Genomic DNA, 12,153 nt, shown 5'->3' with positions numbered 1-12,153 from the left:
AATTAGGAGCCTTTGTTTGCTTGCTTACTACTAAAAAAAAGTTGTCTAGTATGTTCACTATTTTATTTCAGAACAAAATTGTTCTTCGATTGCAATAATAAATATATGTTTAATGTACCGTAAGATTTGTTGTTAAAATAAAGCCAATAATGCCATTTTTTGTGTTCCCCTTTATTTAGAAAAGTATCAAAGTATCAAAATACATTTTGGTACCGGTACCAAACTATTGGTATCGGGACAACCCTAGTTCATACAGATTCCATTTAGCTCTCATTAGTCCCAGAACAAGAAAATCTTAGCCATAACCCTAAAGTCAATTCTAGCTCTACACTGACCTTAAATACTAACCGTAAACCATGAATGTAAGGTAAGGGCCCGCCTAACCCCCAACTTTATACCTAACCCTAACTTTATCTTACCCTACCCTACCTCTAAATTAGTCCTTCTCAAATAGTGGGGGGGGCTGATCACGGGGTGATGCCAGGGTTTTTTTGCCTTACCAGAATATGATGAATCGTATTTAGCACTTAGCTTCAGTGTAACCACCGTGGAAATGTTGTTTCCTTTAGTGTTAATAAGCTCACAATGTTGTACAGAGGTAGATTTCTAACAATTTTATAGACAAAATATACTATTTGTAGTCACGGTGCGAAATATTTTCTTCTTGCTCGGGCAGGTGTAACAGAAAATATTTTGAGAGGCACTGCTCCAAACCCTAACCCGCAAACACTACCTTAACCGTAAGTCCTAAGTCTTAAATCTTGATTCTAAAACCTAACAATAAACCTAAATACGACCATAACCCTGCACCCTTACCCTACTTCAAAGCCCTGATAAACAATTTACAATGTATATTTTCAGTTGATGTCAAGTCAGAACATAGGTTTACCTCTGAAACGATGTGTGACCAGCAGCACTTTGCCATACTTTCCTCGACCGATCTCCTTGATGACATTGAAGTGTTCCTGGATCTCCAGCTGACCGAGGCTCTGGGCCGTCAGCTCAATCAGCTCGTCGATCAGGCTGCCGTCAGCCAGGCCTAACTCAATCATTGAGAGCCCTGCTTAGGAACATGGAAGAAAACAAATATTACAGCAGGTAAATACATTTTTTAACATAACATTTTACAGCTAAGTAATTTTTATTCCTAACGGCCTGGCTATAAGAATAAAAATGACATAATTCTTAGAATAACTAACGGACCTAATTGGATTTTACAGCTATTTGGTCATTTATTCATCAGAAAACGCTTTCTAAAAATACCCTTGAACACATTTTTTTTTACAAATGTAAGCGCAATACTTAAATGTAGCTATTGGTGTGAACTCAACCATCTCAGAATTCAACTTCAAAGTTTACTGGAAATACTGTATGCTTATTATGCTTAGAACTGAAAGGATCTGAAACCTATACATGATTTTACAGTTAGCAGCAGCACTTTTGTATAACACCTGTTTGCACTTACATGACAATTATCGATGCTAAAATGTCAAGACATTGCTTGTAATGTACAGCATGTGGCTCTACGTAATTGTATGTTCAATATGTCCTAGGGCAGGGGTCGGCAACCCGCGGCTCCGGAGCCGCATGCGGCTCTTTGATCACTCTGATGCGGCTCAGCATCTTACTTGCTGAACCCCCCAATTTTCCCCGTGAGACTTACGGATTTCAGTGCCTCTCGCAGAAAACTCCCGGGATTAATATTCACCGATTTTCACCCTTACAGCTATAATGAGGGCGTGCCATGATGGTACAACATTTAGCTCCCTCTACAATCTGTATTAACAGCGTGCCAGCCCAACACTTGTTATACAATATACATCTTCTGCTTGCACACGTACGCGACAGCAAGGCATACTTGGTCAACAGCCACACAGGTTACACTGACGGTGACCATATTAAACAACTTTAACACTCTTACTAATAATGCGCCACACTTTGAACCAAAACCAAACAAGAATGACAAACACATTTCGGGAGAACATCTGCACCTTAACACAACATAAACACAACAGAACAAACACCCAGAATCCCATGCAGCCCGGACTCTTCCGGGCTATATTATACACCCCTGCTACCACCAAACCCCGCCCCCACCCCAAGCCTGCTCCCTCACACATCAACCCCCCCCCCCTCTCTCTCTGTGCGTCGGTTGAGGTGGGCGGGGTTTGGTAGCTGGGGTTTATAATGTATCCCGGAAGAGTTAGTGCTGCATGGGATTCTGGGTATTTGTCCTGTTGTGTTGATGTTGTGTTACGGTGCAGATGTTCTCCCGAAATGTGTTTGTCATTCTTGTTTGGTGTGGGTTCACAGTGTGGCGCATTATTAGTAAGAGTGTTAAAGTTTTTTTTATACCACCACCGTCAGTGTAACCTGTGTGGTTGTTGAACAAGTATGCCTTGCTGTCTCCTACGTGAGCAAGCGGAAGCCCCATTCAACATGTGGCTGATCAGGCACCCTGGTTGTAGTGGGCGCTATATGCTGTACCATCACGGCACGCATGACCCTGACACGCGCTAATCAATTTAAAACCGCGTGCCGCACCAGCTTAAAAATTCCATATAAAGGTGTGGGTAGCGTGTCTGAGACCCCTGGCGTATACATAGCACAAAGCAAAAAAAAAACTTTGTATGCAGTGTTATTTCATTTAAAATTTCAAAAATGTTCGCGCCTCCCATTGTTTTCTATAATTTGTGAAACTGGTCAAAATGGCTCTTTGACTGGTAAAGGTTGCCGACCCCTGTCCTAGGGAGAAATTGAAAGAGGGGGCCAAAAAAAACAGTGACGTGCAGTCAAGGGAGGCCATCATGGAAAGAAAAAAAATGTAAAAAGAAAAAAAAAAAATTAAATTGTTATATGTGTATCTATAATCCAGTGATTATACTATAAAGTTATTTTCAATTTAAATTCACCAGTTTTAGATTATTTTTACTCAAAATCGCTGAATTTTCACATTTGCCGTTCAAATACTGAGAAGAGACTTGCGGTGAGTCAGCAGCCAGTTGAGCCTCACCATGGATTGCGCAATGACTCGGCTAACTGCTGACCTGCTGTGCAGTGAGACCGTATTGCTATATGAATTATATTATACATTTTCATAGTTTAGTTAGCTGAGTTATATAATGTACAGTGTATTTTGTCAACAATTGTATGTGTGTAACGTATTTCTTGTGCTGAGCAATCATAAAACGGCTGCGAAGACACACTGGCTGAGGCTCGCAGTAATCCCGCCTCATGGCGGTAGAGGGCGCTGGTGATCCCAGAGATAATTTCTGCGACTACTCGGCTGAAGAATAACTGACAACAAGCAGCAACAGTTAGTGATCGTTTATTTTTTCCTCTCGCCTGGACTTTTAACATGGAGGATTACATATCTAAAATAAAACCGTTTTCTAAACTGGACTTTCAATCGAAGCAGGAGGTAATAATCAAAGGAAGATCTCCATCGAGACTTTTAAAACTGAAGAAAGATAAGGAAGACTTCTATAAACAAGTTATCGATGCTTTTGTTCAAAAGGAGCGGCGCATGGACATCATTTATAAGTAAAAGTAAGACCATAATAAAGTTTTTTTTTTATTAAATGTGCTACAGTTTGTATGTGTAAAGTTAAAGTTAAATTAAAGTACCAATGATTGTCACACACACTAGGTTTGTTGAAATTTGTCCTCTGTATTTGACCCATCCCCTTGCTCACCCCCTGGGAGGTGAGGGGAGCAGTGGGCAGCAGCGGCGCCGCGCCCGGGAATCATTTTTGGTGATTTAACCCCCAATTCCAACCCTTGATGCTGAGTGCCAAGCAGGGAAGAATGCTGGTATGAGCTTTTAAACATAAGCCGTTAACTGCTGCCAATCAAATGGTGAATAAGATACTCTTTAGGGTTCATATGTTTGTAAATCTGACTGTGATGAAGTCAGTGCCTCACCAGCCATCAACCTCACCGCACATCACTGAAAAAAACCCAACAAAGCTAAAAATTTAAATGAACGATTTATTGTCTTTAACTGTACTCTTAATAGAAAGTCCCAGTAAAATCTTACCTTAGAGAGAGCACTTTAAACACCTTGTAGCAGAAAGAGTAGAGTGAAGCAGATGGTGTCCGTGCAGTATGTCCTTCACATCCACGGCTGCTTCTTGGATGAACATACCCAGTGGACCCGAGCGCTTTCCCCCTGCCCAGCACATAGCTCAACTCTCAGCGGCTACAATGGGAACATCTGACACTTTGGCAGCTGATTACAAACTGTCTCTCCAAAGGGCACCCACGCTCTCTCAAATACCAACACACAAATACACGTACGCTCCTGTAACATAGTCAAATTTTGTTATGTATGTATGCAGCCAGCGAATGCTTTAGTAGCTCTTATTAACCAAGGACATACAGTACGCAGTGACAAACACTGCAGCTGCATGTTTGATACTGCATAGAATTAGCATAACAAATCCATTTCTAACTGAATGGCAAACACCCATGTTGGGGGAATGTCACTCATTTTTAACCTTTAAGTTTTATATAGAAATACAATCACAAATATATTCTTATTTTGTGAATGCCACAATACATGTGGCATTGCCACATGTATATATTGCCAAAAGTATTTGGCCACCTGCCTTGACTCACATATGAACTTCAAGTGCCATCCCATTCCTAACCCATAGGGTTCAATATGATGTCGGTCCACCTTTTGCAGCTATTACAGCTTCAACTCTTCTGGGAAGGCTGTCCACAAGGTTGCGGAGTGTGTTTCAGTGACGTGCAGTCACTAGAGGCAGGTGAGGCGGGGCCTCACCTGCCATCATGGAAAGAAAAAAATATATATTAAATTGTTAAATGTATCCAGTGATTATACTATAAAGTTATTTTCCATTTAACTTCACCAGTTTTCAAATATTTGTATTCAAAATCGCTGAATTTTCACATTTGCCGTTCAAATACTGAGAAGAGACGGTGCGGTGAACAGCAGCCTGTCGAGGCACGTCACTCAGTGCCTCAACATGGACGGACTCGGCTAACTGCTGGCCTGCTGTGCAGTGAGACCGTATTGCTATATGAACTATATTATACATTTCCATAGTTTAGTTAGCTGAGGTATATAATGTACAGTGTATTTTGTCAACAACTGTATGTGTGTAACGTATTTCTTGTGCTGAGCGATCATAAAACGGCTGCAAAAGACGCACTGGCTGAGGCTCGCCTCCTGCACCCCCGCCGTAGAATGCACGGCAACCCCTGACGGGAGTGTTATATCAACTAAAGCCCACACTTAAACTTTCCACGTGCAAGATTGAATCTATTTAAAAAAGTTATTTCATAAGAAGCCAAAAAGTGCAAAAACAATAATGTTCGTGTTGGAGGAGTTGTGAATGACTGCAGGGCCACAACATTAGGTACACCTGCAGACTGCAGGTGTACCTAATTCACAACTCCTCCAACACGAACATTATTGTTTTTGCACTTTTTGGATTCTTATTAAATAACTTTTGTAACCTATTTTTATGGGCTTTCCTCTTTGTGATGTTAAGTTCCTGTTATGCGCTGTTATACAGTATATGCCTTGAGCTCTTATTTTGAAGGCGCTAAGAGCAGAATTTTGACACGTTGGAGTGGAGCGGAAGTTTTTGAAAGAAGGTAAATAAAGTGGTCCTCGTGTAAACTGGAGCCTCCGTGTTTATTATTTTGTTGTTTCATACAGTATAGGAGACATTTATAAACCCTCGGTTACACTTTTTTAAATAGATTCAATCTTGCACGTGGAAAGTTTAAGTGAGGGCTTTAGTTGATATAACACACCCATCAGGGGGTTCATTAATCCAGCACAACAGCGGCGCATTTCTAAGTAAAGGTAAGACCATAATAAAGTTTTTTTATTAAATGTGCTTTTTTGTGTGCTACAGTTTGTATGTGTAAAGTTAAAGTTAAGTTAAAGTAGCAATGATTGTCACACACACACTAGGTGTGGTGAAATTTGTCCTCTGCATTTGACCCATCCCCTTGTTCACCCCCTGGGAGGTGAGGGGAGCAGTGGGCAGCAGCGGCGCCGCGTCCGGGAATAATTTTTGGTGATGTAACCCCCAATTTCAAGCCTTGATGCTGAGTGCCAAGCAAGGAAGAATGCTGGTATGAGCTTTTAAACATAACCCGTTAACTGCTGCCAATCAAATGGTGAATAAGATACTCTTTAGGGTTCATATGTTTGTAAATCTGACTGTGATGAAGTCAGTGCCTCACCAGCCATCAACCTCACCGCACGTCACTGGTGTGTTTATAGGAATTTTGGACCATTCCTCCAAAAGCGCATTGGTGAGGTTGTTGGTCGAGAAGGCCTGGCTCTCAGTCGCCATTCTAATTCATTCTAAAGGTGTTCTATCGGGTTCAGGTCAGGACTCAAGACAATGCCAAGCCACGTGTTACACCAACGTGGCTTCATAGTAAAAGAGTGCGTGTACTAGACTGGCCTGCCTGTAGTCCAGACCTGTCTCCCATTGAAAATGTGTGGTGCATTATGAAGCCTAAAATACCACGACGGAGACCCCCGGACTGTTGAACAACTTAAGCTGTACATCAAGCAAGAATGGGAAAGAATTCCACATGAGAAGCTTAAAAGATGTGTCTCCTCAGTTCACCAAACGTTAAAGGGGAACATTATCACAATTTCAGAATGGTTAAAACCATTAAAAATCAGTTCCCAGTGGCTTGTTATATTTTTCGAAGTTTTTTTCAAAATTTTACCCATCACGCAATATCCCTAAAAAAAGCTTCAAAGTGCCTGATTTTAAACATCGTTATATACACCCGTCCATTTTCCTGTGACGTCACATAGTGAAGCCAACACAAACAAACATGGCAGAAAGAACAGCAAGCTATAGCGACATTAGCTCGGATTCAGACTCGGATTTCAGCGGCTTAAGCGATTCAACAGATTACGCATGTATTGAAACGGATGGTTGTAGTGTGGAGGCAGGTAGCGAAAACGAAACTGAAGAAGAAACTGAAGCTATTGAGCCATATCGGTTTGAACCGTATGCAAGTGAAACCGACGAAAACGACACGACAGCCAGCGACACGGGAGAAAGCGAGGACGAATTCGGCGATCGCCTTCTAACCAACGATTGGTATGTGTTTGTTTGGCATTAAAGGAAACTAACAACTATGGACTAGGTTTACAGCATATGAAATACATTTGGCAACAACATGCACTTTGAGAGTGCAGACAGCCCAGTTTTCATCAATTAATATATTCTGTAGACATACCCTCATCCGCGCTCTTTTCCTGAAAGCTGATCTGTCCAGTTTTGGAGTTGATGTCAGCAGGCCAGGGAAGCTAGGGTCGATAGGGGGTTTAGCTCGCTCGCCTGTGGGAACAAACTGCTGCCATTGCTTGCCGTGCTACCGAGGTCCTTTGTCCCTGAATTGCTCACACACTCCGGCAGATTCAATGGGGGTCTGGCGGCAGATTTCTTTGACTTTATCGTTGGAAATGCATCTGCTTTGTGTGTCGCAGGATATCCACACATTCTTGCCATCTCTGTCGTAGCATAGCTTTCGTCGGTAAAGTGTGCGGAACAAACGTCCAATTTCTTGCCACTTTCGCATCTTTGGGCCACTGGTGCAACTTGAATCCGTCCCTGTTCGTGTTGTTACACCCTCCGACAACACACCGACGAGGCATGATGTCTCCAAGGTACGGAAAACAGTGGAAAAAACGGAAAATAACAGAGCTGATTTGACTCGGTGTTTGAGAAAATGGCGGATTGCTTACCGATGTGACGTCACAACATGACCAGAGCGAATATTAGAAAGACGTTTAATTCGCCAAAATTCACCCATTTAGTGTTCGGAAATCGGTTAAAAAAATATATGGTCTTTTTTCTGCAACATCAAGGTATATATTGACGCTTACATAGGTCTGGTGATGATGTTCCCCTTTAACTGAGTGTAGTTAAAAGGAAAGGTCATGTAACACAGTGGTGAACATGCCCTTTCCCAACTACTTTGGCAATTGTTGCAGCCATGAAATTCTAAGTTAATTATTATTTGCAAAACAAAAAAAAATGTTATGAGTTTGAACATCAAATATCTTGACTTTGTAGTGCATTCAACTGAATATGGGTTGAAAAGGATTTGCAAATCATTGTATTCCGTTTATATTTACATCTAACACAATTTCCCAACTCATATGGAAACAGGGTTCGTACAATAATAGAGTCCAAATTAGTTCCTTCTAAACAAAGCATCATTGCATTACATTGTCATTCATGATCACAGTTTAAATGCAAGCCTGCTCACAAACATTGTGTACATGTTGAGTCAATATATTACACTTGTAAGGTAGAACAAGATCCCCTTGAAGCACAGTGGGAATGTTGTCGTGATGACCCTAAAGTAGAGGACAGACATGCCCTCCTGCAGAGGTGGCACTCACCAAAACAAATCTGTGTTGCTTACAGGTTAATAGGGTGTTCTTGCCTACACTCTGTGCGTGCGTCATATGTTGTGTAAAGTTGTGCGACCCATGAGATCTATTCTTGAACCACGGGTGTCAACACGTGCCACACAAAGACACAGATATGTTTGTGGGATCCTGGACACGGTAATCATCAGGTGTCACTAAACAATGTTTACCCTGAGCTTGGTTGGCAAACATTGTGCTTATTTTTTTATTTAGGAGTGTTTACCGTAGTGACAGATACATACAAAACCCAAAACCAGTGAAGTTGGCACGTTGTGTAAGTCGTAAATAAAAACAGAATACAATGCTTTGCAAATCCTTTTCAACTTATATTCAATTGAAAGACAAGATATTTAATGATCAAACTGAGAAAGTTATCTATATTGTTTTGCAAATAATCATTAACTTAGAATTTAATGGCAGCAACACATTAGAAAAAAGTTGGCACGGTGCATTTTTACCACTGTGTTACATGGCCTTTCCTTTTAACAACACTCAGTAATAGTTTGGGAACTGAGGAGACCAATTTTTGTAGCTTTTCAGGTGGAATTCTTTCCCATTCTTGCTTGATGTACAGCTTAAGTTGTTCAACAGTCCGGGGGTCTCCATTGTGGTATTTTAGGCTTCATAATGCACCACACATTTTCAATGGGAAACAGGTCTGGACTACAGGCAGGCCAGTCTAGTACCTGCACTCTTTTACTATGAAGCCACGCTGTTGTAACACGTGGCTTGGCATTGTCTTGCTGAAAAAAGCAACATATGTTGCTCCAAAACCTGTATGTACTTTTCAGCATTAATGGTGCCTTCACAGATGTGTAAGTTACCCATGTCTTGGGCACTAATTATGGCGTCACATTAGTGCCAAAAATCTGAGCGCATAAAAACTGTTATCGCGCGCTGATTCTCCACTTCGTGCGCGCGCGCGACACCCTTTTGCGCGCGCGTGGTGCCTTTTTGCGCGCTCTCTGTGTACTCCTGGCATCTCTCCTCGCGCTGTCATGTTTCTTTTTGGCACTTTGGGGGCGGGTATGCTTAGACGGCCCCTTCTTTCTGATTGGCTCTGAGCATTTTTCATATGACCAATCATTCTCCAGCGTAGCAACGTTGTAGCCATCTTACCTCGGACATCTAGCCTCAATCATTACATTGATGTCAATGGTATGTACTAATTAAATTACCATAACTTGCTCGATTTTCGACCAATTTACAAACGGTTTGCCTTGTTACAAATCTTATTACATGTAGATATGACATAGGATGCTGTTGAAATTACCTCTTTCACTTTAAAAAAAAAAAGACTTAATTGTGCAACATAGTTGTGTAGGGTCAGTGTTAGTCAGTTCTCTGATTATTTTAAACTGTTTCAGAATACATTATTAAAAGCTATTTTTAACATTTTAAAAACAAAATTCAAAGATTATTTCATTAATTTTATGGCTGAATCAAAAGAAATTCCATAAATTAGAAAACAAATGTTCAAGAAGAAGTGAAAATATAAAATAATGTTATGGTTGGATGTTATCTCTGCGCTGCTGACCCGTCTCCGCTCGGGATGGTGTCCTGCTGGCCCCACTATGGACTGGACTCTTACTATTATGTTGGATCCACTATGGACTGGACTCTTACTATTATGTTGGATCCACTATGGACTGGACTCTCACAATATTATGTCAGACCCACTCGACATCCATTGCTTTCGGTCTCCCCTAGAGGGGGGGGGGGGGGGGGGGGGGGGGGGGGGGGGTTACCCACATATGCGGTCCTCTCCAAGGTTTCTCATAGTCATTCACATCGACGTCCCACTGGGGTGAGTTTTTCCTTGCCCTTATGTGGGCTCTGTACCGAGGATGTCGTTGTGGCTTGTGCAGCCCTTTGAGACACTTGTGATTTAGGGCTATATAAATAAACATTGATTGATTGATTGATTGATTGCTGGTGGACCAGTTCTGGCTGAAAGATGTGATTATGGTGTTTGTTGTCTTATTATTTATTTGGGTCACATTTTGTATTACCCTGTATTGTGTTTATGTGGTATGAAATAACCTTCATCAGCGCGCGACATTTTTTTATCCACTTCTTCCTCCGTAAATCTTGATACATATTGACGATGACCCGCCCTGCTATACTTCTGATTGGCTCTGAGCATTTTTCAGCGTTTTTCGCCCGACCAATCAGAAAGAAGGGGCCGTCTAAGCATACCCGCCCCCAAAGTGCCAAAAAGAAACATGACAGCGCGAGGAGAGATGCCAGGAGTACACAGAAAGCGCGCGCGCAGAAAGGCACCGCACGCGCGCAAAAAGGCACCACGCGCGCGCAAAAGGGTGTCGCGCGCGCGCACGAAGTGGAGAATCAGCGCGCGATAACAGTTTTTATGCGCTCGGATTTTTGGCACTAATGTGACGCCATAACTAATACACCCCCATACCATCACAGATGCTGGCTTTTCAACTTTGCGCCTATAACAATCCGGATGGTTCTTTTCCTCTTTGGTCCGGAGGACACGACGTCCACAGTTTCCAAAAACAATTTGACATGTGGACTCGTCAGACCACAGTACACTTTTCTACTTTGCATCGGTCCATCTTACGGCGGCGTTTCTGGGTGTTGTTGATAAATGGCTTTCGCTTTGCATAGTAGAGTTTTAACTTGCACTTACAGATGTAGCGACCAACTGTAGTTACTGACAGTGGTTTTCTGAAGTGTTCCTGAGCCAATGTGGTGATATCCTTTACACACTGATGTAGCTTTTTGATGCAGTACCGCTTGAGGGATCGAAGGTCCGTAATATCATCGTTTCCGTGCAGTGATTTCTCCAGATTCTCTGAAACGTTTGATGATATTACGGACCTTAGATGGTGAAATCCCTACATTTTTTTGCAATAGCTCGTTGAGAAATGTTGTTCTTAAACTGTTCGACAATTTGCTCACGCACTTTTTTGAAACATGTTGCAGGCTTCAAATTCCAAATGAGCTAATATTTGCAAAAAATAAAGTTTTCCAGTTCGATTGTTAAATATCTTGTCTTTGCAGTCTATTCAGTTGAATATAGGTTGAAAGTGATTTGCAAATCATTGTAATCTGTTTTTATTTACGATTTACACAACGTGCCAAATTCACTGGTTTTGGGTTTTGTCAATAGAAAGACCGATATCATACCTATCTAGATGGGATTTTGGAAAAACAATGTCTTCACTAAGTTTCAACGAAATAACATCTAAAGTAGTCAGGATGTTGGTAAAAAACAATGTATTCAATATGGACTGTAAAGATAGTCAAACCTATCTAGTCAGGAATTTGGTTAACTAGTATCTTCAATATGGACTGTTTAGATCAGGGGTGCTCACACTTTTTCTGCAGGCGAGCTACTTTTCAATTGATCAAGTCGTGGGGATCTACCTCATTCATATATATAATTTATATTTACTTATTTATGAAATATATGTTTTTGTTAACAAGTTAAAGGTGTTTAATGATAATGCAAGCATGTTTAACACATATAGTTAATATTGTTAATACATTAAAGGTGTTTAATGATAATACAAGTATGTTTAATACATAGTTAATATTGTTAACAAGTTAAAGGTGTTTAAAGATAATGCAAGCATGTTTAACACATATAGTTAATATTGTTAACAAGTTAAAGGTGGTTAAAAATAATACAAGCATGTTTAACACAAATAGTTAATATTGTTAACAACTTA

General features: G+C 41.1%; 1 protein-coding gene and 1 long non-coding RNA gene across 4 annotated transcripts in view; one reads left to right on the top strand and one right to left on the bottom strand.

Moving 5' to 3' along the window:
- LOC140678752 (uncharacterized) overlaps window positions 1-12,153 on the top strand; it is a 191,958-nt gene that overhangs the window by 23,689 nt on the left and 156,116 nt on the right. The gene's annotated exons all lie outside the window — the stretch shown is intronic.
- LOC133612742 (serine/threonine-protein kinase SBK1) overlaps window positions 1-12,153 on the bottom strand; it is a 41,891-nt gene that overhangs the window by 6,194 nt on the left and 23,544 nt on the right. The window contains exons 1-2 of one of the 3 annotated variants that reach the window (XM_061970424.2): window positions 4,040-4,215; window positions 890-1,063 (exon numbers count right to left, since the gene is read on the bottom strand). In XM_061970424.2, coding sequence (XP_061826408.1) covers window positions 890-1,052 — 163 coding nt within the window. In that variant the 5' untranslated portion in view covers window positions 1,053-1,063; window positions 4,040-4,215. Of the gene's footprint in view, window positions 1-889; window positions 1,064-4,039; window positions 4,216-12,153 lie in introns of those variants that run through there. The other 2 variants (XM_061970416.2, XM_061970433.2) reach the window with 2 other exon arrangements.

The sequence above is a fragment of the Nerophis lumbriciformis genome, linkage group LG01, assembly GCF_033978685.3.
Source record: "Nerophis lumbriciformis linkage group LG01, RoL_Nlum_v2.1, whole genome shotgun sequence".
In the NCBI taxonomy this organism is placed as follows: domain Eukaryota; kingdom Metazoa; phylum Chordata; class Actinopteri; order Syngnathiformes; family Syngnathidae; genus Nerophis; species Nerophis lumbriciformis.
Note: the sequence above shows the minus strand (reverse complement) of the source record. Positions and strands in the feature narration are given on the sequence as shown.